At 44.9% G+C, this 25,021-nt stretch overlaps 2 protein-coding genes across 5 annotated transcripts in view; one reads left to right on the top strand and one right to left on the bottom strand.

Annotated features, from left to right (window-relative positions):
* LOC104522964 (cytoplasmic FMR1-interacting protein 2) overlaps positions 1 to 25,021 on the bottom strand; it is a 43,782-nt gene that overhangs the window by 6,013 nt on the left and 12,748 nt on the right. For all 4 annotated transcript variants that reach the window (XM_029084356.1, XM_010165393.1, XM_029084357.1 and 1 more), the window contains 17 exons: positions 23,778 to 23,895; positions 22,795 to 22,914; positions 21,906 to 22,031; positions 20,722 to 20,888; positions 20,286 to 20,433; positions 19,796 to 19,949; positions 19,086 to 19,242; positions 18,247 to 18,343; positions 17,621 to 17,697; positions 16,915 to 17,023; positions 16,430 to 16,549; positions 15,562 to 15,761; positions 14,958 to 15,045; positions 5,773 to 5,916; positions 4,101 to 4,191; positions 3,277 to 3,407; positions 110 to 182 (listed from right to left, as the gene is read on the bottom strand). In XM_029084356.1, the coding sequence (XP_028940189.1) occupies positions 110 to 182; positions 3,277 to 3,407; positions 4,101 to 4,191; positions 5,773 to 5,916; positions 14,958 to 15,045; positions 15,562 to 15,761; positions 16,430 to 16,549; positions 16,915 to 17,023; positions 17,621 to 17,697; positions 18,247 to 18,343; positions 19,086 to 19,242; positions 19,796 to 19,949; positions 20,286 to 20,433; positions 20,722 to 20,888; positions 21,906 to 22,031; positions 22,795 to 22,914; positions 23,778 to 23,895 (2,120 nt within the window). The remainder of the gene's footprint in view (positions 1 to 109; positions 183 to 3,276; positions 3,408 to 4,100; positions 4,192 to 5,772; positions 5,917 to 14,957; positions 15,046 to 15,561; positions 15,762 to 16,429; positions 16,550 to 16,914; positions 17,024 to 17,620; positions 17,698 to 18,246; positions 18,344 to 19,085; positions 19,243 to 19,795; positions 19,950 to 20,285; positions 20,434 to 20,721; positions 20,889 to 21,905; positions 22,032 to 22,794; positions 22,915 to 23,777; positions 23,896 to 25,021) is intronic.
* Positions 13,483 to 14,145, top strand: FNDC9 (fibronectin type III domain containing 9). The gene has a single exon (XM_010165394.1). The coding sequence runs from the start codon at positions 13,483 to 13,485 to the stop codon at positions 14,143 to 14,145; it is 663 nt and encodes a 220-aa protein (XP_010163696.1).

Consider the following 25,021-nt stretch of genomic DNA (forward strand, 5'->3'; position numbering starts at 1 on the left):
TTTCAAGAGGGAAGCAGGGCCAGAAATAATCCTCAGCAGAAATGGGAGAGAAACAGCTTCTGGGTAGAGACCTCTGAGTCTGTCCACTGCTTCCCTCTTAGCTTCTTACCTTTGATGTAGACCCTGGGCAAAATATTTTGGAAGGGAGCAGCATGCAGCAAATCACAAACTTCTTCCTGGGACTGAGGCAGGAAGAAAGAAAGATAGCGTAAGTTAAAAAATACCTACAGGGGTTGAGTGTATGGCTCAGGGGCCTGGGCAACACTACAACAATTCATGTCTATGGCACCTATTCAAATCCAACCCAGCTCAGGAGTAACTTCAATGGTTTGAACCTAAACGAACTAAAATTGGAAGAAATACCTCTCAACTTAAGCCAGGGAGTTTTCTTAATTCAAATAAGTTACTTCCTTCCTGTACAAGGCCAGAGTTTTATATTTCTTCTGTCCCACTTGCTAGCACTGCAAGTAAGAGGGGATAAAGAACATGGAGGTTTCAGTTTCACCTTACCCTTGCTGTTTATTTTTACAGTGCCCAGGTGAAAATTACCCTTTGGCTTCATTATTTGAGGATGTGTACATGTAAAATATACTGATGCATGGCTCTATTACAAATAGGTACATAATACGTTGGTCTGAAATGTTATTTGGTTGTTCATTTGGTGTTCTCAGCCAGGGCTATCTGACCAGAATCCCAGTGGTGTAAGCACCAGGGAGAATAATATAGAAGTCCAGAGAGGAATAACATCATGAGATGCCACCTGAGAGAATGCATGCCGATGCACTTGAGAAAAAATAATCCCAAACACAGATGCACAAGGAGGAGAAACCTAGAAATAGGCAGGTGGAGACTGAGGAGCGATGGCTGACAATACATTGTATACAAGTCTGCAATGGGAAACAGCAGCAAGGAAACCAAAGCTGTTTAACACAGAGGCATTGCGTCACAACAAGGCATTAGTTTGCTCCTACAAAAGTCTAGTTCTAGGACATGCTTTGAGTTCTGAGCTTATTGTAGAGTTTTAGACACACTCGAAAGCAGGTCATGAGAGCGCAGCAGAAGATATTTGGGGGCCAGATGGAATGACTCAGCTGGGTCTCTTTGGGATGCACGGGTGGATACCCCACCTCCCAGCCAAGAGGGAGAGGACAGTGTAGCGTGGAGCTGCAGGAGGCTGTACTGGCGCATGGATGCTGGGATGAGAGCGAGTTTGTGGGAGTGCAGTTTGTGACACAGTGCTGGAGGGACTGGAACAGTCCGGGGTCCCTCTGTGGGCAGAGAGATGCTGATGCTGAGTGTGCCTATCATGTTTGCAAAACACCATTTGTTCCTAGATGAATGTTATTTCACTGCTGTTTCCCTCTGATAAAGGGAGTATTTTCAGCATTTGTAGCCTGCATTCATCTGATATCTGTCCCAAAATCAGTCATGTTATTAATAGATCTCCTCCCCAAGGCCCATTACCTGAGAGTAAGAATTCTGCTTAGAAATTTAATCCCAAGAAACTCCTCATTCCTCAAATTTAAACATTAAAAGGGAATAGAATGGATCAGACTGTGCATCTTCACTAAAGCAGTCTCTGCCAGCAAATACCACCAGTCTTAGATCATTTTGACAGCTATGAAGATAACTATGCTGTAAAAGCAATTGCTTCTGCTGCATAAGAGCTCCGTTAGAGGGAAAATCTTGTTATGTGATGGCTCTACACATCTGACATCTTCCAGTGAGCAACAACCTATGCCCACTGCATGCAAAATGGCTTCATATTCTGAATCTGTTTCTGTGTGGAAAAAACAGAGGATCAGAGAGGGAGAGCCTTTGACTGGCACAGAAAGTGGGCAGATGTGGACTTTGATGGGCAGCCTTCCTAAAGGGACCCTGAAATTCTCACCGTCTTCTTTTCTTTATTTTCTGCTATTCTAAAATGCCAGTATACTGCTGATGTACAGCTCCTGGGACTGGAGGAACATTTTTGCATCGAAATTAAGGATTTCTAAAAGAAACCACCAAGTCTCCATTTAAAGATGGGACAGAAAAAGCAAATGCAGTACATCCAGCATAAAATCCAACACCGAGAACAGCAGAAAGCAGTGATGAAGCCACAAAAGGAACAGAAACTGCCAGGGTATAGTTGGCAACTCTGGTCATTCTATAAAATAAAGCCAAGCTGCTAGGTGGTATGTATCTCTACAGTTTTCTTAATCCTACGCAACTACTGCTCACTGAATGTGTTTGATACACCATATTGGGAACTAAAAGTCTCTATATCTGGGGATAAAATGCAAAGGCAAGGGCAGAAATATCCATTTTAAGGACAGGCAGAGATCTTCAGTTTTCTCTGTGCTCTATGGTTGGATAAAACTTGGAATCTTTCAGCTTCCTTCTGGTTTTGCTCTGAATAAAACTTTCTGGCTTTGCTTGGCAACCCCATCTTATTCTAGGGAAGCCTTTCTGAAATATTTCTGGAAAAACCGCAACAACTCTGCCAAAACCATTATGACATGAAATACGCATTTTTCATGTAAAATTGTTGTTGAACACTCTTCAGTTGGTTCTAGGCCAAACTGTGAGATAAATTCATTACAAAATAAATTTATTGTGTGAAAAACTAGAAGCTAAGAAGATGGGTGGCACTCAGCCATAGCCTTTGCCCTGTTCCAGAAAGAGCATCACACAAGCTGAGAGGCTGAGAGACTTGTGCACATGCAAAATACTTGTGCAGTGGGCAATACCAAATCACCACTCCAGCTAAGTTTTCAGTGAAGTTAAGTCATAAGAAATATATCATCAGCAGCTCTTCTGAGATTTCTGTCCTGTGGAATTGCTTTATCCTTATCATCATTAGAGTCAATCAGGTTTTTTTTTTTCATTGCACTGACACCCCAAAAGAGCAAAGGGCTCAAAGCTACTTCTTTACAAATATATATATCAAAAAGTATTTATCCCTGCCCCAGAGAGCTTACAATCTAGAACTAAGCTCCAGCTGGTTTTATTTCTGAGAAAAGCAAACAAGGGGTAGCTTTGGGTCCAAGAATTAGATCTAGATCTTCCAGTATTCAGATTCTCCTTCAGCAATCCCAGATGTCAAGTGACCAAGTGCCAGTATACACCATCCCCATGGACATGCCCACAGACCCCAAAACCAGAAACCCTGAGCACGCAAGAAGCTGGAAAGTAACATTTCCCAAACTCTTCTGCTTGGAGAACCCACTTCCACTTATACTCTTGAGCTGGCAATTTCAAGTACCATCTGTTGGTGCAGGGGTTTTGCCTTACCAAAGCCTGCTCGATAAGGAGGCAGAAGAGAATGGCATTGCCCACTTCTCTGAGGCTCTGGAACACATCGGTCTTCAGCTCTGCATACTCAATGATGTCCTTCAGTTGATGGTGGAAAAACTCCAGGATTCCTTAAAAGATAAGGAAGGACAGTCAGAAAAGAGAGAGCAGAATCAGCCTCCAATAACTTGGATAAAAAGACAATCAGTGCCTGATATTTCCATAATCACAAATCACAAGCTGTAACTGCTAAACGGATAGGTGGAAACTGGCACTGGGGAGAACTAGCACGCAGTGTCTTACCCTGTTTTCAGTAACCCTTGGGAAATAGGGAGTAATTCATATGAAGTCCTTCAACTTCCTCATCAGAGGAAAAAAGAGGTTCAAGACTGTAATGAATATCTTGGTGCTGGCTCACATATACCAGCCAGAGTTTCCCCATCCGACTCAATGGCAGACTGCAGTCATGCTGCAAAAAATCTTTGCATCAACTAAGCAGAACTTTTGAAAATTATCAGTGAACCCACAACAACAAAATCTTACAAAATCCTGAAAACAAAACAGAAGATACCAGGAGATATTCTCTTATCAGCCATCTGTGTGTTCACAGGGAAACTTTCAACAGGAGATTTCCTGGAAAAGTTTTCTCTATGTGTTCCACTGTCAATAGTAAAGCAGGTGAAAGTGTGTCTCAGCAAGCCTGGCTGCATGTTGTGCTGGCAGGTCAGGTGCCAAACCTCATTTAATTATTAGTGTGTGCCTGAATAAATGCTGTACCAACACATGGGCAAGCTCTTGCTCAAGCATCTATCTGTAGCACCCACCTGGAGACCCATACTCATGTCTTGGCAAGCGGCATATCTTGGGCATTACTTCGATCAGAGTCTTCACATACTGCAGGATGGTGCCTTGTAGCTGTCAGAGAGAAAGGGAGGTTAAACTGGAATGACGGCTTCTCCTGGCATTGGTTTTGAAAGAGCCTGGTTGTGGATGGGTCCACATCTGACAGAACAGGATGAAACTTCAGCTGGAGTCCAAGAAGAACTTATTTAATTTGAATTTCACTCAAATATAAAATTCAGCCCAAGTGTATGGATTGAAGTGCTATTACAACTTCCTCAGAAATAATAAATCACAGTTGCATGGATTTTCAACTTCAAAATACAGCTTGCTGTGTTTGCATTGTTTGCAGCTGAAATCCAAACAAGGCTCAGTCTTAGAACCAGCTGGACTCGTGCTCTTAACCCAAAAAAGCATTTCACTAGAGCTGCTAAAAGAGTCATTCCCCTCCACAGGAAATGCTCCTTCCACCTGAGGATTCCTAGAATGATTCCTAGATACTCAAGAGTTTAAAAAAGAATTTAAAAGCATGTATAACAAGTTTCTGCAGATCCAGTGTTTTGAACTAATATGGACAAGAGCAAAGTCTATTTCTTAGTTAAAAGCACTTGCTGTCATTTGGACTATGCACCTGCATCCTGTATACATGATATGGGATTATGCACTAAAAACTATTTAGCCAAACATAAAATCTTTGTCTCTGTGCTGAATGCTCTCATCTTACACACCAGCTACAGCATTTTCAACTAAGTGACACAAATTACATCTTCTGTAGCTATGTTGCTTTCCAGTAGGGAAACTGGATATATGCTTGAGATTTTCAGTTTTACATTGCTTTGTTAGACAAATTCAAAATGATATAATTGCAGCCAAAACAGAATTTAAATATTTATAATGAATGAAAATCATCTTTCCAGTAAAGCAAGGGTTTTAGTAGAAAAGCATGACCTGAAAAATTATACATTTTTGCACATTCTCTCCTCCCTTCTTAATGCTCAGTATTGTCAGTGCCCTTAGGGAGCACATGGGATCATTTCCCTGTGGACATCACATTTCTCTTCTGAAAAAGAAGAGAGAACTAGAAAGCAGATAGAGCTATTGGCAGCCTGGCTTCAGAATGCCTGATGGAGATGGACAGTATGGCTCGAATAAGGGCTCACCTATAGCAGGAATTCTCTTATAAAGACTAAAAAAGTTGGTTTCAGCAGTTTTGCTGCCTGCTGTCTACCTCCCTGCAGCTCTCCAGGGGTATCACAAGGCAGTGAGCCAGAGTGCTCCTGTGCTATTACTGAGCATGAGCGCGTGCCTTGAAGGTCTCCCAGATTGCAGCACAGACAGTGCTGAGGGACTGTGAGTGCCACGTCCCACCCCATCTTTTCCCAGTGGCTTTTAGCAAAGCAACTCCACCACCCCCAGATACAGGCAGCTGATCACAGTTAACTCTTTAAGATGGTGGAAACACTCCATCATCCCACAGGAATCAGTGTGATTCCTCAGTGAAAATCAGATCGTTAATACAAGTGTTTCAGTGTGGATGAAGGGACATCAAGGTGCACAGATGTGAACACCCTGGACCCAGAGCCCAGGCTGACTGTCCAACCTGTGCCTCTCAAGGCACTGAGGTTTCTCCATCGCCAGGGTTAGGCTCAGAATTACCAGGCTTTTGACGATCTTCAACAGCTCTTCCATGACCACTGCGATGCCTTGATAGCCAAGAAGCCTGCAGATTGTCTTGAAATGAGGTGGCCCCACAAAATTGCGGTAGGAGCTATAGATGTGACTGTAGGCAATGTTGAGAGGCTGAGAAATTAAAAACACAATGACAGTTAGACAGGAGCATTTACCAGACCTGTAAGTAATTCTCTTATCACAGTACTATGTTCCATCACTTCAAATAATTTTTAAGGAAGAGAAGGAGAAATAATTATACCCATGACAATTCCCATTTCTTCTATTTCTTGAGGTAAAGAGGAGATTGCTCTTCTTCCTATGTAGTCAGATATATTCTAATCTCAACACACTGTCACGTCACCTTTATTATCCTGCTATGTAGCAACACCACTTTCATTTTCGAGGTAATTTACTCTCCCATACATTCCCAATCAAGGATTTCAGTTCACTGGCCCTTTGCTTCTTCAAACCCAAATTATTCTCTACTAAAATGAAAAGTTTTATGTACCAGTAACTAGATAGATTTTCCTTCTATGAGCACTTGCTTTAAATGAGGCTTATTAAGAAAAGTAGGCATTGCAGCATCTGAACATAAGAGCAGTTGGAAGAGACACAGAAAAGATCCTTTTTGCATCCTGCAATGCTCTACACCAACCTCTGTACTTAACAGACATTCCCATGGGACTGTGAAAAGGGCAAGAATCTAACCCTGGTCTAGGGAGAATAGCACCCAGGGCTCTGGCCTCCATAAATTTTTAGCAGCAGTAAACAGAAAGTGATTTCCAGGAATGTACTCTATCAGCATAAACTTGGAAATGTGGAAATTGCTGCAATGTTTTCTCACTGGATCATTTATAGGATCCATTTGGTGTGAGGGAAACAGAAGTAGGGGAAATTAATTCACTTGTGTGATCTGCAAAAATCAACCTGAAAATCATACTTAGCTGAGACACCACATGCTTGGCTCAGGCTCTGCAACAGAACTGTTGGCATCATGATTCAGCCCAGCAGAGATGGCCTGCAGTCTCCCCCCACAACATCTCTAACTGCAGCCTCAGTAAACAGCAAAAAAGCACATTCTTGAAAAGATCCTGGCATGTAGTGCCCCTTCCAGCAAAACACAGATAAACCCCCAGCTCATGCTTACCAAAAGATCTTTCTTAAACAAGGATAAGAAAACAAATTAAACTGTATCCCAAAGGGACGGTGCAAGGCTGACTTTGCTTCTTGTGTGAATGCTGCGTATTAGAGGCACGCTGTATCCTTGGGCAGCAAGGAGCTCGCTTCACCCTCTTCATAAGGAATACTTGGTAATAACATCCTAATCTGTACAGCTAGATGCAGGACTGTTGCTGAATATATTCTACTGTTGCTGGATATTTAATATGTCAAGCATTGGAACAAGTTGCCCAGGGAAGTGGTGGAATCACCATCCCTGGATGTATTTAAAAGACAGGTAGATGTGGCACTCAGGGACAGGGTTTAGAGGTGGACTTGGCAGTGTTAGGTTTATGGCTGGACTCAATGATCTTAAAGGTCTTTCCCAACCAGTAATGCAGCCAAGGGAGTGGAGGAACCAGTGCACTGAAGAGCTTAGGGTAAAAGGGAACAAGTGCTGATGTAGCACAACAGGATAAAATGGTGTCCATCCTCCAACACTTGCAGCTCTCCCCACTTGCAATACAGCCAGCTGAAGGCTTCAGTTGCCTCCAATTCTGACTCACTACCTCAAGATGTACTGTAACATTTCATTTGAGTTACTGATGAGTTACAAAGTGAAGAAGTCATTTGCTCGGAACCAGAAAAGTATTTTATTTTGTTCTCAGATACAGAATTTCAGTGGACTGGTGTATTGATCACGCTTTCACAGACTTGACAGTTGCTTTAATCAATTAATTCATTGTCCCTCATTTTGTTACAGCCCCACTGCTTCGGTCCAGCAGCTTATTGCCTAGTCTAATCCATAGGTGCTCTTTGAAAGAGCTAGCAGAAAGAAGGCACAGTTAGAAAGTCCCCTACTTTTGGTGAAATACAATTTCAACTCCTGGTCCTGGTGGGTGAAAAAAACCCTTTAGTACTATTATGCACAGAAAGGCTACCGTGGATGCTCTGTAGTGCATTCTTTCACAACAAGCATGAACTTTCTCTCCCATCAAAACTAAACAAAAGGGCCCTGAATAAGTGCAGGCAAGAATTTAAAAACTCTTTTGGCAGATAGAATCCTACTTTCAAAGCTCTTTGGGTGCCAACTCCTCTTAGGAGAACTGCTTTTGAGTATTCTGCTTAGGTTTGTGTCTCCATTGTTAGATAACCAAGTCTTTAAAAATCGATTTGGTAGAGGCTGATCCAAAGCCACTAGATACACACACTCATACATGTGAAAAAGAGCAATAGTTTGTTTTTTAAAGTGTGTCTGTTTAAACAAGGCCAGGTTGGATGGGGCTTTGAGCAACCTGGTCTAGTGGAAGGTGTCCCTGCTGATGGCAGGGGGGTTGGAACTGGATGATCTTTAAGGTCCCTTCCAACCCAAACCATTCTATGATTCCATGAAACACCAGGTGACATCCAGCTGTAATATTTGCCAAATGGCCGACACGATTATCCGAGAGGGAAGCCAGGAACCTCCTGTGGTGTTTTGTTCCTGTGGCTTTTGCAATGTGTCGTTGCCCTGAGATGGCCTCCCCGTAGGCTCCTTTACTCTGTTATTTCCCCATGGTTAGCAAACCGGTGGCTAGGGAGGAACTAAATATCCCCATTTCAGTGGGCTCATGAGCCCACACTCATTTGTGGAAGCGTCTTTGCTGCTCCACAGCTAGGAGCCAGGTCTTCAGCCTGTGCTTGTGCCGTGGTCCCTTGAGATGGGCCACCATCACTACCCAGTTTTGGAGCAACTGGTCTCCACAGATTTTCCCCATAATGGGGCTGACATTTCGCTGTACGGTCAGCGAGCGGCCAGTGTTGCCATGCAGCCGCCCACCTTGCAGCACTCCCTCACCTCTCAGCCAGATAATGGGGCGGGAGAGCAGCTTTCAAGCGGGCTTTTCCTTCAAGTGGGGGTCTCAGCAATAAGCCTGATTGTGAGAGGACACATTTTAGGACGTGCATTGGCTGCAGTTGAGCAGGATGATTCATCAAGCTCTCTGCAGAGCCACACAGTGCATTAGCAGCAGGCTTGTGTCTAATAATAATACTCTGCCAGCAATTAAAAATATAACTCCATTTAAGGGTGAGATACACAGCTTGGGGTAACGACTGTAGGATGTAAAAAATGACACCAGTGGATATTTTAAGACAAAACAGCTGAAGGTACAAGCTGGCTGCGTGGCATAGCTCACTCCCCCGCACGGGGTGGCCACTTCCACCCCCTCAGAGAGCAGAAGCAAAGCCCCTGGTCTCACCAACTCTTGAGAGGTTTTTCTGTTCTCAGGAGTAGCAGCTGCTGAAGACACTGTGGAAGGTTTGTCCCACCTTTGGTTTGGGGCCAAACAGGCAGGTTTGGAGTCTGAGAGTGCAGGTAGGCTGGGATTTGCAGCACAGGGCAGAGTTCCTGGTGTCCCACACAGCCCAAGTATCCCACCGTGTGCCCGGGTCTCAGGGACAGCCATCCGTACTTGGGACCATATGGGGTCCCCACATTGCTTTGGGAGTTCATGAGGTTACTAGGGATGCTCTAGAACAGATTCAGCAGCAAATGAAGCAAAACAAGAACCAGTTTCATTTCTACATCTTTGAGCTTGTTGTTGGCCATCACCCAGACCTGTCTGAGCTCACCTGAGGGAAGGCAGGGAGGGTTTTATCCAGTAAAGCAGATCAGAGAGAGATATAATAGACAGATAATACTGTCTGTGCCAGAATCTCTTTAGAAAAATGAAGAACTAAAAAAAAAAAGGAATACACTTAGAGGCAAAAAAAGACTTGCACACAGCCCAAGACTAGTCCAGGCTCACAGCCAACCTAACTTCAGTGTGACAGCTGAGATGGTGAAAAACAATTCTGACCAGAATTGTCAGAGAAGGCTGTCTAAAAAAGTCAGAGGCAGGTTTCTAAGTTGAACAGCCTGAATATGGCCTGGTTCCTTCCTCTGCCACAAGAGTGAAGGTTTTCACTCTCCATATAAAGCTTTTACTATATTCAGCTCTATCAGCTGGTTGCTAAGACTTTTGTGCAAAAAAAAAACCCCAACATATTCCTTAGCATTGGATGGACAGGACATGTGCCATGCAGCAGGTATGCTATATACTGTATTGAGACTGTGTCTGTGTATATTCTGTGTGTAGAGGCTGTGTCAGTATATATTCTGTGTCTCAGCATAATGCCTCGTTGTACCAACTGCCTTTTTCAGGGACTGTACACACTGCTATCATTTACAACAAGCTGATGGCCACGGAAAGCCAGGTAGCACAGCCCATGCAGCTGGTTGGAGGGGATCAGCAGCCCCCACTGCCAACACCTCCCGCACCAACCACAGCTCCTTAACGCCTTTGTGCTCTTGCTGCAGACACAGCAGCAGAAAATAGAGTGGCTCCATCCCGTTCACACACCGTAACTATTTTTACAAGTGCCAGCAGCGTGCACTGTCCTTCAGGTTACATCTGCCTGCACACTCGTTAAAAAAGGGGGAGCAAATTCAACCAGGGAAAGGGAAATAGGGATTTCCAGCGAGTCTGGCATGACCCTGGGTCCAGCAGTGCCAAGAAAAACAGACACACTCATGAAAATACATAAATGAAGCCCAATCTAAAGCATTTGCAGAGCTAACGAGCAGTAAGTAGTGGGTTGCTGGTAATTTTGCAGCTTCTTTATCACAGACTTGGCAACCTGCTGTGTTTTATAAGTGGCTGAATAGCAGAAAATGGCTCGGTTTCTGCTGGCCACTGGAGCATGCCCAGGGTTTGCATCCTATGGTGAGGAGCAAGGGGTCTCAGGCAGGGCCACAGCCAGGTCCACCTACAGATATGGGGAACAGCAGTGCTGGAGCAGTCCTGGCACTGGCATGGTATCGGTGTCTCATCTTGGGAAATGATGATTTCAAGCTCTTTACCTGTGTAAACTAGTGCAAGCTTGATTTTGGGAGGAGGTAACACTAACACCACTGAAAGCTTTGCTGCAGTTTCCTTTGAGCTAGTGGGACTGATCACTGCATGGAGCAAGGTCAGCAGGACCCTTTGCTAACCTAATCCAGCTATTCCCATTTTCCTCCTTTTCCTCTCTTCCTGTTAACACATCTTATTTGTGAACAACTGAAATTTAATTTTGAAGCAACTGAAAATGCTGATAAATTCAACAACCCAAATGCAGTAAGAAAGCAGTTTTCTCATCCAGTTGTTACCATTTTGTGTAATTCACCTTTCTGAAGCCCAGATTTGTATCCCCAGCTCTCTCCCTGCAGGCAAGGATGTACTTTACCCACAGCACGGGGCCAGCTAAGAGCTCTCTATCTCCCTGCTCTTGTTAAGTAGGACCAAGCCATGTAAAAAGCAGGAAGCCACCTGGGAACATTTTCATTTCCATCCCTGCCCATGATGATTTTAATCTTTGCTCCTAGTTTTCAGCTTGCTGGCAGCTGCAGCTCACTCACAGAGACAGAAGGGAATACAGATCTTGGAAGACAAAATCAAAACATCCAGAACTGCATAAAATAAATCAAAAGCAAGGGCCACAAATACTCCCTAGGCTTGTAATAGTCCCTCCTAATGCAGTTTGCATCATCTCATCACTGTTGATATTTAGAAGATCTTTGAAATGCTGCAAGCACCTTTCCAGCAACAACATGGAATAAGTAACTCCAGACAACCCAGCATTAACATTTCTACTGGGAAACTTCCTCTCTCAAACACATTTTGGTTTCAGAGAGCAGCAAGTCACTTGTTCAGAGCCTCTCCTAACCAGGCCCAGTGCCACATCTGTCCCCAGTGCCACTTCTGACCCCCCTGGCCACAGACTCAGGCTGATCCCCTGAATGTGCTGGCGCTGGCTTTGCCTCTCCCTCTTGCCCTCTTTCCAGACTGATGGGACATCCCCAAGTCACCTGTAAGGCAGGGGCATTCAAAGAATAGCCTGTCTTAATCACATGGGAGTTCAGGAGGAGGTTGAGGTCTTTGAAAACCCAGTTTCTACTACCACACAGCTTAGAAAAAAATTAAAAAGCTAACAGATATTGCTGCAGCATCAGGGATGAAGCTCTACTGCTCACTGGCTTTAGTTTAAATCAGTAGTTTAAATGTGCAAGAAATCGTAGCATTAAAGACAAAGCCCTTGGGTGCTAAACTCAATGGGAACTGCAGGTCAGGATCCTGTATTTCATACCATGTGCCAACGTGTCTCTAACCCCAGACACTGCTGGGGGACAGTGATGGTCTTGCTGGGTTCTGTGGACCAGGGAGAAAAACAAAAACCCCAACCAACCTAAACAAAACTACCTGGCTTGTTTTTTTCCTCCTCAGAGACACATACTGCTCCGAGGCAAAAGCTTTTAGGGATAACATCCCAAATCACTCTGAAGTGCCTGCCCATCCTTTCTCATTGGTTGCTATGGTGAGAGATGACGGAGCCCTGGATGGGTATAATACAAGGCAGCACACAAGGAAGGGATTTAGCAGAGGCAGGAGGGAGGTGAGCGGTGGGAAGAGGGGAAGGCACTGCTCACCCTGCTGCTCACCAGCACCGACCGGCCACCTCGGACCTGCCTGGGGAGGTAAGTGGCTGCTGGCGGCTCTGGGAGGGCTTGGTGGTGGGTGTGCATGTGGCTCTGCTCATCATGTCAGGATGGTTAAAACAGTCGTTGAGATGAGCTGATTTTTGAGTGAATTAAAGGAAAGTTAGTTATATTAAAAGAGAGAGGAAGAAGGAAAAAAAATAAACTGGTTCTGTTGCTCTTGTTCAGTGCACTCGGCCAGCTGGGAGAGAGAACCCTGCAAAGAAGCTCAGAGAGCACTGGGGGGAATCTAAAGGCGTGATGAACTAAAGAGATTCATGGCTGTTGCTGAACAGCAATTTGTTAGCAGTCAGTGTCTTTTACGCGGGGAAGACCTTTGTACTTATTATTCATATATCTGTATTTCCCTAAAAGCCTTGATTTTATATTTCACCAGTCTTCAGATTTCACATTTAAGATCCTGATATTACCGCATGAGATGCTGTAGGAACAAAAAGAGTTTATACTCTATTAAGCAACAAGTTAGGTACAGAATATGCAGCCAACAGCTTAAACCAGTGAATTAATCATTATGCATCTTTTAAAATGGCATTTAGGTGTAAAATCAAAGTTTCTATTGAAAGCTCCACAAGGCAAGCTGGAGCTAGTTTAATGATCAGTTTATGTTATAGCACTTGCAGTATCCTTTCTATTTCATGGGAAACAAAAAAACTCAAAAAGCTTCTTATATAGACAAACAGTCAACAAGAAGAGATTGTTTAAAAATCTAACTAGAATATAAAGTGTGCCCTATATCCCATGTGGGGGTTTTTTTGTTATGAAGCATGGTGATACAGTGGTCTGGGCACTAGCAGGATTCATCCTTTGTAATTTTAGCCATCTAAGACCTAGAATCTAAACTAGGCTCACCAGGTGTAGTTCTGGGTCCAGTCTAAGGGCCAGTAAAGCCAGTGGAAAGACTTCACTGATGTCAGTGGTCTTTGAGCCTGTACACAAATTGGGAAACTCAGCCTCTCCCTGCATCTAGTTTCAGGAGCATGATGAACATCGAAGTGCACAACATCACTTACACCAGTGCCACTGTCTCCTGGGCCATGAACAACCCCTGTCCAGAGAACTACTACCACGTCATGTACCGCCCCAACTGGAACAGCGTCTTCGCCGGCTATTTACGCCAAAACTTCCACCGCGAGGAGCGAGTTCCTCACCCCCTCAGCTCCCTTGTACTCCACCAACTCACGCCGTCCACCATCTACATCCTCTGCATCACATGCAAGAGCTCTTACCCCTCTGGCAACCACTGCACCACGTTCCACACTCTGGACAAAACCCCCCTGGTTTTTGGTGGCTCTAAGCGTGAACCTACCACCTCTATATGGATGGTGAGCAGCCTGCTGCTCCTCTGCTTCATTGCTCTCCTGGCTTATGGCTGCCTGCAGTTGTGGTCTGCACGGTGCCACCGGGCTGCAAGGCTGAAGCATCCTGACACCATCCCTGAGGAAGCGGGTGAAAGGAGCAGCTCACCAGAAGGGCCGCTGAGTGATGGACTGAGAGAGGAGCTTCTGGAAGTCCCCATGACCACTGTGCTAATGAGGAGCTCCAGTTTCATGAGAGAGAGTCCATATAGTTCCCCTCACTGTTTTTTTTCCTATAAAAATAGCGACGATAAAAGGGCCATCTTGCCGCAGCACAGCTTTCAATGAGAGCAAAACAAAGGTTTAGCGGTTAGGTTCATGCTGCTCTTTCCCAGCTCTTGCCAACAGGACTGTCTATGTGTCCACAGGGGCCGTTTGTCCCAGGGTAGAACAAGAGGTGGGGACATTGGTCACAGGGAGAAAGATTTTTGTCAAGTGAGAAAAATACTCTCATTTGCTGAGGGTTTTTGAAAAAGAAACCAAATCAGCTCTCTGGGAATGGCCAGGCTTGGCTGACTGTAGTGACATTAGCTAGTCTGCATCAGTGCTGTAGGTTCACTTCAGAGTCATGGATCAACGTGCACAAGAAATAAACTCCACTCAAGTGGTTTCACACTTGAGTGATCCTCCACTAGCATCACACCCCAAGCCCTCATGACGCCTGTATAAACAGTCATCACAGCCTGACAAAAGAGCTTTTTGTCAGTATAAGTAGTCTATATTGGCACACAAGAGTATGTTACCAATTCCCATTTTGAACTACAAATGGGATTCCTGAAGCAGTACCTTCCTTGGGGAGCTCCAACTCATTCTGCTCTTTATGCATTTCAATGGATGTGACTTGGTCTCAGCGCCAACACCAAGCAGAGAGTGGTGTCAGCATCCCCTAATATAGGCATGTTCTAGATAAGAATAAGGGAAAGCAATAGCAAAAGCACACTGAATCTGCTTCTTGCATGGCTTTTTGGTTTCACACAGCAACGTGACCCTGCATATTTGCATCCACCATTCTGTTAATGAACCAGTTCTTGAGTTTCTTTCTAAATAAATAAATACTTCCACCATCCACCCCTTCTGGCTGTTGTGGCTCATTTACTGACCTTGGATCCGTAGAGGTAATACGGCTGCACGTTGGCTGGCTTGTCCCGCTGGGGTTCCTGTGTGAAGGGGATTGCTGTCCTCACGAACCTGTGATGGGCATGGGAGATGGGGAGGAAAGTGGCCAGAGCTCAATTAACAGTGTTGAGCACAGATATGGCACAGTCTGGGATGAACTGCAGTTACAGACTAATTAGCAATTCAATCTGAGCTACATGAACTGGAATGCAAACTCCTGCTCCAATCTATTGGTGGTGTAAAATGTCAGTTTAACCTACCAAAGGTGAGGTTTCTTCTCATTTGGGGCAAGCGAGAAAGCCATATAGGAGCAGCTACCACAGCTCTGCTGCTCAGTAAACAAACCCTCTAAGCCAAAGTGCAGCTCAGTTGCTGCAATCACTGTCTAACTGTCGCTTGAATTGGTTACTAACATTTTCAAAGCCAAGGGGAGCTGGTGGGCTTTAACTTCATTTTAAATGTAATTGTAGAATCCCATAGGGAATGCAAACCTCACCGCAATGCATGTGAATTTTATGTGGCAGGTTTGACAGTTTGGAAAGAAAAGCAGGGTCCCCGGGTGCCCCCTGCCTTGCTTTTCCTCCTCACCTGTTGGTGGATCCATTGTAGCAATAATTAGGTAGAAAGTCAAAATTGAGCTCCCAGAAGACATGGAGGGTGATGCGCCCATAGGGTGCGGAGACGTTGTGGTTGGCCTCCCGGAACATGGCATCAAAGCTGTCCAAAGTCATGTGCTTGCACAGCAACCTGTGAGTCAGGCGATTTATTTCCAAAAGCCACTCAAGCTCCTGCAGCACATAAAGCAGCAGCAAATGCAACATATTACCAAGATGACAATAGAAGCAGCTGATTTAATTGCCAGGGGAATTAATTTACATCCACATCCACACAGAATTTTCCAGGTGAGGATGCAGCAAATGCTGAAGACATCAATTTAACTCAGTGGCTGAGGCCAATTGCACTTCTACTCAAGGGGGTCCTGGTCTAGTATCTCCTAACCTTGCATGAAGCAAAATTAGTTTGTTTCCCACTGAGCACTGGCTGGCTTTCACATCACAATCCTTTAAAGGTGGAAACTGGTAATTTTACACTACTTGACTCTGATGCTCCTGTAATATATCAAAGGCAGCAAATCCTGTACACAGGCAAACAATGTCTCAGCCACCTTCAGACAGCAGTGGGAATTAAAGTGAAGATTCCTTCTTCCAGATCACAGGACTCTCTTACATGAACTATGCAAAATCTAACTGCTGACTGTCTCCTTATGATTTATGCAGATACTTAATGGTCCAATAATAATGCAATTAAAGCTGCATAAATAGAAATAGTAGAGACTCAGAAGCATAAAGGTGGCTGGCTGAAACCTACTGTAGGTGGGACTTGAAGCAGAAGACAGCTGACTGTGTATCCATAGCAGTATGTTATTCTTTTTATTCATACTTGAAACAGTTCTTACCACAATGGATGTCAGGTCCTCGCTCTCAAAGCGGCTAATGGCCTGGTCTAATGATTTGTACATCGCTGCTGAGATGCGCTGGGTAATAAGCCTGTTCAGATCAATTGATCTACCCAGCAACTGGGAAAAGAAGAGACGATATTTGCATGTTATACACAGATCAGGAAAAAGTACTTTTTTTTTAAATTATTTTTTTTCCAAACAAACAGAAATTAAAACCAAACATCCAAGTCTGCTTAAATGTGAAAGTGGCAATGGAAACGCCTTGGCTGAGTTTACCATTACTTAAGAGGGAAGGAAGGAAACGTGGAGCATAACTCATTTTCCCTCAGGCCCCACACCCTGAGTGTGGTAGTGTCAGAAACAGGCTCAATCCTTCTCATTCCAGCACCAACCTTGACAGCCCAGCACTAGGATGCCAGCCACCAACAAAAGGATAATAGACTGAGAGCTATGAGTACTGGAGTCTACTGCCTGCACTGTACCTGGACATGCCTCTGCTTGAGCAGTGTTTCATAGCGGTTGGATGGTGGGTATGGAATGATCACCCCGTAATTCTTACATTCAGCCCGGAAACGTTTGTCCAATAAAACACTGAAAAAGGGAAGCAGCGTCAGAAAAAAAGAAACATACAGTATCAACTTATCTCTGGATCTTTTCCAGCATTGTTTTCATGCTTCTTTTCATCTTGCTCAAAATGCCAAGAAATTTCCACACACTAACAACTCTGTTTTCACTACTAAATCACTCTGCAGAAGTTCTACAGTCTGCTGGTCTGATGTGTGACCTAAGATCCTCTGTACTCTTCTGGCCATTACAAGTCCTGCTAGGGTATAGACAAGTGCATGTTCTTGTTCCTTAGAGATGGGAAGCTTCCACTCCTGGTACACAAACAGAAGTCAGGCAAGGCTATGTCTTCAATAGGCTTGGTTTGCTTTTCTGCTACTCTCACAAATTGTACCCAGACAGCTACTTAGGATGCTAACCATTATTTTCACTTTTAACCATGTCTTCTTGCCACCATTAATTCATTTTCCCTATCTACACTGGTCTGACATGGACAGCCAGCTCTGTGATACAGGGATCACTTATTTTGTTATGTCTACATGCAGCGACTACTCCCTCAGGGGAACCTTCTAGTTAACAGCAATTTGGATGCATCACTCATCATCAGCAGTCAGGTTCTCCTACCTTCCAGCCATTGCTTTATAATAGGCAAAGATCTGATCTGCCAGCTTGTACACAAATTGATCAAAGCACAAATTCACCTGGGGAAGAAAAAACAAGACATCGTGAGGTGGTCACCAGCACAGAGCAGCTCCTTCCTATGCATGCAAGATTAATCCAACTCAACACAGAGCTCTAATGTAATACATACATGTATGTCACACTATCTAAAAACCGCACTGCAGTTCTCACATGCGACAGGTAAGCAGAAAATTGCAGTTACATTTCTCTCTTACAGTTTCTGCACGTTCTTACAGGTCTTGGTCCCCCACCCTCAATCATCATTCCCTCTCAGGCATCTCCAGTTTCTCATTTTCCTCTGATGTCTCATAACGCTCTGCCCATCAGACATGCCTCCAGTGTCTGGCAGCCTTTGGCTTCCACCATTCCCCATGAGCACAGCTGAGCTGAAGCCCTCCATCATCAGAGCCTGTAAGCTCTCTGGAAACAGTAAAAACTTCTCAGTCTGACGGCATATTTTTTCAGGAGATGCTTATAACAAATTCACTGAACTGCTGGGTGGGGCTGTCAAACAGGGAAATGTGACCCCAGTGAGCTCTTTCCATACAGTAAAGATGAAGAGGACTTACTTCAGCTTCAATTTCGTCGTATAGGAACTGCTTTTTGAATTTGGTCAAGGCATAGTATGCACTGTCATTATAGAGGTCCAAGGGGTACAGTACGTACCTGAGGGCAAGAAGACAGATCATGTCTTAAATTAACTTTGGAGCATACCAGTGTAAACGGCAGCCAGTGCACATACCCTGCTTGGTGAAAAAAATGGCCTTTCTCTGATTTCACTCCTACCACCTTCACTCCCTCAGCCCCTCAAATACTCCCTCTCACTCGTTGTGTCCTGCTGGAAGCAGGTAGAACAGATCTGGATTTGTGCTGTGACTTGTTCAATCACCACTTGCTCCTTCTCTGCCCTTAGAAAAGCTTTCATCGTGCCCTCGCTCCACAGAGTGCTCTGACAATGGCCATAAAATGGAAAACAAAGTTTTCCTAATGAGGAAGATATTACGAACATAATTACACTTGCATAACAGTGATTCCTCTCATTTATCATGTATATTTTAAAAAAGTGTTTAGGTGCCTTAGCCAGGGCCCACATCCCTTTGGTTGCACAAGCTGTCCAACTGCTGCATGCAGATGACGGTACCACCGAGTTGTGCCCGCATCTGAATCGCGCAGTTGCCAACTGCTGGTTTATGATGCATAAGTGCGTGACAGTGCCAGGAAGCAGCCCGTGTGTGTCTGCTAACGAGGTATTCATACAGCACACATTCATGTGACAGCAAGTCAAGAAACATCTATTTTTTTCCTCCCACGTCAAAAAAAGACTGTTCATCACCAGCCTACCCTTCTGCAAAACAAAACCCCAAGCCCCAGCCCATGCACAGTCCCGCCGCAGCCCATCGGCTCTTACTCCATCATGGAGGGTTCTTTGGTCTCCAGAATATGGTCCGTGAGGATCCAGGGCATGGACATTTCGATGGGGAACTGGATGCGGCGGCCCATGGTCAGCTCCAGGAAGAATTCCCGGAACCAGAGCTGGGACAGGTCACAGCACTGCTGCAGCGCTTCTGAAAGGCAGAGGAGATCCCCCCAGCAGGAGGGCACCCACGTTACCCCCACGGGGACGGCAGCGAGGGAAATGCACAGGAGGCAGCTGCTGCCGCCTCAGATTAGACTGGTTTTGGGTATGGAATGTTTTTTCTAGGATGTCTCTATTTTTAAACCCAGACCATGTCCATGCTGTCTGAGCACTCTGTAATGAAAGAGGAAAGAAGGGATGGTTCCTTTTGCTCTTCAACTCCAGGGAGAACATTTCAATGGCTCAGAATTATTTTGGAAGATTTCTTCTGTGCCCAGTGGCTCAGAAGTTTGTCTGGGATGAAAAGAAAACTCCAGTCGTAGAAACTAAACTACCACTTATAACTATTTGCTATTGCTGACTCATTCATGTTCACATAATGATTACTGCCCAGAAACACACCTGAATCGGGGAGAAGTAGAACATTTGGGAAAAATCAAGGAAAATCTTCTGCATCAGTCAATGAGGAGCAAAGATGATCTACCTTTGCCTGCCTGAACATACAAGAGTTGGATTCAAGCCTCCCCCTGCCACAACCTCACCACTGATGTTGAGAAGGTGGGTGAAGAAGAAGGACTGCTTGTGGAACTCCTCAATGGCCAAGACTATTGGCCCATCCAAGCTGCTCCTCAGAGTCTTCTTTGAGCCACTCTTGTCTGCAATGAGGGACTCCAGCATGGTCCGCACCATGTAAAGCTTTGGAAGAAAGTTAACATGCAGTTACCACTCTGCAGTTAGACACCACCAGACACAGCCATGGTGTTCTGCAACAAAATTAACACTTCTCCCAGGTGGCTACTACTCTCTGCACCCATAAGCCACCATCATTCTGAGCTAGAAATAATTACACCCCTAAAAAAGGAGGCTTTGGGAACTATACAACGAACTAGGCACCAAAGCAACATTTAACAACAATAGTGTGACTACTTCGTGGAAGAGACCACAGAAACAGCTGCTAATCCACTGGATGGAGGACTCCTACATGGCTGTAAGGCCATTAAAGCCCTTCACAAGAGATGAAGATTTACATACCTGGGTACTTGATGGTCCTACTGCTCGTCGTGGGACTTTAATATCAAATCCACCTTTAGGATCCTTCTCACCTCTCAGACAAGGATCATTTGGAGGCTCTCTACCTCCCTCCCAGTCACAGATTGTCTTCCGAATTGCCTGAAGGACACTGGAGTGGGTGGGACAGGGAAAGTAGTGCTTAAGCTTGATTATACTTCAAGATTAAAATATACACTGCTGCACAAATATGGGAGGAAAAGTATCTGAGATGGGGATATACACTGTCATTACTGGGGGAGTCCTGCCCAAAAGTTACCTTGGATAGAGCTGCTGGTCAAGGTATGTTGGCTGGTTGTATACCCAGAGGTGTTTGCAGGGCCACATGCTTATATAGTCCAAATGTGTTACACAAATAAATACATGGGCTTTGCATGACATTCGAGAAGGACAGACTGACCTGATCAGAACGTTCTTCTTCTTCCGGACTGCCTGCCTGAGCGGCTCGCGCAGGGTGACCTGGGCAAAGTCCTGCAGGGCTGCATAGATGGTGTTGCGGATGGCTTGGTTAAAGACACTCTCCATCCGGCCCATCAGCACTTGAAGACCTTTGATCATGGCAATTACCTAAAACGAAAATTAAAATCAGATGTATTTGCTATTTTTGCATTGTATGAAGAGGTCCATAAATCCAACATTAAGAGAATTTGGGACTAAATTAATTCTAGTCAAGTAACTTAAGTCCAATAATTAGGTGGCTAATTTTTTTTCATTGTAGCTGCTTGATAGATCACAAGCTGAGGAGAGCATTTACACCACCAGTTTATTGCAAATGGTCCCCGTCCCTTGGCAGGCTCTGCTTCCACTCCTGATCTCTTGGTATCTTTAATAACACACAATTCCAGGAAACCACACATGCTCCACACATGGGTGCAGCTGCACAACTTGCACAGACCTACATCCGCGCCAGGGCACAGTCTTCCTTGTACAAGAGCACAGTGACAATCCCCAGCAGGGAGTGAGCCACAAAAATGAAGGCAATATTCAAACCACCTTGGGCTGTGTAAGGCAAGATGAAGGTGTGAAGGCTTCCCACAGCCAGGCTTGGAGGACTATTCCCACTGTCTACAGACAGCCAGACTGAGAGTTTATGGGTCCTGGGGACTGGCTGAAGATCTGTGTTTGCACAGCACCGGAATGTAACTCCTGATCTTGCTCCATGCTGCTCTGCAAACCCATGCCTCCTATTTTTTTTTCAGGAGCCCAGAACTCCCTTTTCAGGTCAGGAGAGGCTTAATACAGCAATATTAAGAAAACACAGGGATTCACCTCTGTCTTTCTTCAGCAGACAAGCAGAGCATAAGGGGAATAGGATCAGGAAAACAGAGGAGAATTGCTCTCATCATGCACTGGTGCAGTGTTTCTATCCCAGTAGGAGCTCCTAAGAACTCAATTTGCCCCTTAGTTCTGGGCAAACTAAGGGCCACAGGGATGTGGGAACCCTTAATCCCTTGACATGGGCCACAGGGATGAGGAACTGGCTGAGAATGGCGAGATGCTCTTCCCTTCTCTTCCCCTGACCTGAGGAATACAGACAGGAAACCAGCCCTGGCTGGTTCTTACTCTTGTGCAGTTGGTACCCACCTCCACAAAAGCAAATTTCTCTTCACTGGTGTAGTTGTACCGGGTGGCTCTCTCATATTCTTCTGCTGTTCCTGGGCAGTCCTTGTTACAGAATTTATCTGTAGGATGAACCAGCTTCCAAGAGTACTAGAAGATGGAAAGAGACACTGTCAATGTTGCAATGAGTAAGAAGCCACGCTGGAAAGACTGAAGAGGGCCCTATGCCAGGAAAACACTCCCTAGACATTACTACAGTTGTTTAACATGCCTTTGGGAGCAGAATTTATGCTTCTTACTGGCTTTATTATCACTGTATTGAATATTGGTTTTGTTCATTTCGGAGGTTGCCAGTCATATTGGGCTTTTGACATCCATGGACTTGTGTTGAGATGGGTGGAAATTTTCCAAATTAAGAATTTCTATCATAATCTGAATTACAGTTTTAGTTGCTCAAGACCCAGACTCATCCCAAACAGCTTTCAGTACTTAACCAAGTTGTTCAGGTTAGGAGAACAGTCACCCAGTCTCCCTCTAACATCAGTGGGGAGACCTCAGCACCTGCAAAGATCAGGTCCAGGGTGAGATGATCGTAGAATCATAGAATGGTATGGGTTGGAAGGGACCTTAAAGATCATCTAGTTCCAGCCCCCATGCCATGAGCAGGGACACCTTCCACTAGACCAGGTTGCTCAAAGCCTCGTCCAACCAAGCTCTCTTTCTCCATTTGTTGCAGAGGGTGTTCAGGGTCATTAGCTGCCCGATCTTAACATGTTTGTTAATTGCTTAAAGTTAGGTGGCATGAAAGCAAGTTCACTTTTCCACGGTCTTTGTTACATGCCATGTTAAAATGCTCACGTTTATCTGGGAAGCGGAGGACATTACAACTCATCGCTTCCATGGATGCACTCACCACTTCCATGACGTGGGCACTCCACTTGGACAGCAGCTGAAGTCCCCGTAAAGCGAGATCAAAGAGCTCCCTATACTCTTCATCTGATTTCTGGCTGTCCAGTCCTGAGCCAGTGACCACCTAGAGAACACCACATCACGTCAGGACTAGACTCAGCAACTTGCTGCAGAGGTTTCACTGAGCCAAACAGCAGCCACAGATCCATCTCTCAAATCCCACCTGAAATGAATTCTCTGTGACTTTACAATCAAGCTAAAATTGAGCATGGTAATATATTGTCCCTCAGGAAAAGGGACAATTTATTTTCCATGGAAAAATGAGTCTGACCTGTCACCTCAGAGCAAAAACCTGACTCTTTTCATTCCACCTTCCCATTCCTTTTTGATGGTCTAATACTACTGAAATCCTTGAGAGTCCTTTACTGGTTTAAAGCTCAAATAAGCACTTACAAATGCCAAAAAGAAAAGGGGTGAGAATGCTAACAATTCATTAAACTAACACTGGTGAATGAGGATCACCCATTCACAAAAACCAGTCACAATGGCATCAGAGAGGGCGCTGGCATTCAGTAATGAAAAGAACAGAGATGCCCTCATGAACTTTCCTTGAAGGAAGTTCCTGACCAATAGCTCTGTGTAATAGAAAAGATGCATTTGCAAGTCAAGGGTGTTCTGCCACCTGGCCGATAATAAACATTTAACTGCAAAATTTTTTCTGCTTCTTATTTTAATGAAGCTGTGGCCAAAGAGCAGAAGCTGTTGCAGCAGATCTTCTGGTGCACATGATTTCACATGATTTTGCACCTGCAGGGGACTTCTGTAATTTGCTTTTTTATTGCTGGATTAAGAAGTGGTTTGTTCCATTTGTGTCCTTCTTTCCTCCTCACTGTACATCCTTGGCAGACCATACTGCTGCCACATTTGTCCTCTCCCACCCTCATCCATCTAATGAGCCTGATTACAGTGACTACATGCTGAGCTTACCTCGCTGTTGCTGTAGCGAGCGAGCTCTGAGATGAAGCGGATGTGGTCATCTCGAATCTGGACCATCTGCTCACAGATGTTGTACTGGGGACTTATGCTGCTCTGAGTGCATGTCCACCTGGGCAAAAAAAGTAAAGGTTTCAATGACAGTACATGGGGCTCCACTCAGACACCCCCAGGGACAAAGCCTTGCACTCAACTGCTCTCTTCAACATGCTCAAGACATGTCACCTTCAGGGCAAACGTCAGCCTGTGTCATCTCTCTCATGTCCCCTGGTGTGTGGGGTCTTCCAGAGGTGGTCTCACATAGCATGATGGGGACACTTGCCTCACCTTTCAGCCTGAACACCTCTGTTCCATCCACCCTGAAGGCTGCTCTCCATGTTGGACTCACCTACCCCCACGGGCAGAGATGGCTGTTTACCAGGCCGCTGTTGGACAAATTTTCAGGGAGGGATGAACTGCAAAGACCTGGCATTGTTTGCAGCCTTTCTGTTAAACCTAAGGATAATCATCCCTTCGACATCATCCCTCCAGGTCTGAAATGGCAGGGTCATGTTGCCTTCTCTTGCCAGGAAAGACTCTGCAAGGGGCCAGCAAAGGAATATCCCTCCCACTCTGTTTTTGGTCCTGGCTCACACTACAAGCTCAGTGAACAACCCTGAGTATAAATATGATTAAATGAACTACATTTTAATTTGCATTGAGCCACATGTACAATGTAACAGTGTAATGACATCCTAAAAGAAGGCAGAGCTACCCTTCAAAAAGCACTGTCATATGAAGAAATGGTGAACCAAGTCTATTTTATTTAATATCTCCATATGCCGCATTCTGTATTAACCACAGAAGTAGAACCAGAATGGCTCCACCAAAACGCCTTTGCAAGCAAATGTCAATCAGTGAGAACTCTCATGTCCTACTTTGTCACCACAATGTAAAAGTTCAGATCTTGCTTTTCTTTCTCCCTAAACAGTTGTCCATTTTATGATAGTTATCTTCTCCAATCTAGATTGGCTGTACAAAAGGAAGGTGAGAAACCTGCCTCTGATATGGACATAGACATGAAGACATATTCCTACAGTTAACTGCGAGGCACTTGTTGCCAGTACTTGTGGTGGTAGAAGGTCCTGGAAGCGTTGGGCCATGTCATCCCCTGTGAAATCCAACCTCCCACAGTCCCATCACTCGACTCTTACCCGTTTCAATGTCCTGTGCTCCCCACCGGACAATCGGCAGGTTAG

This window comes from Antrostomus carolinensis, unplaced genomic scaffold (genome assembly GCF_000700745.2).
Source record: "Antrostomus carolinensis isolate BGI_N321 unplaced genomic scaffold, ASM70074v2 scaffold13663, whole genome shotgun sequence".
NCBI classification, from domain to species: Eukaryota; Metazoa; Chordata; class Aves; order Caprimulgiformes; family Caprimulgidae; genus Antrostomus; species Antrostomus carolinensis.

Bases quoted from the DNA above. Each gene is read 5' to 3' on its own strand.
- FNDC9 (XM_010165394.1), top strand. From the start codon at position 13,483: ATGAACATCGAAGTGCACAACATCACTTACACCAGTGCCACTGTCTCC.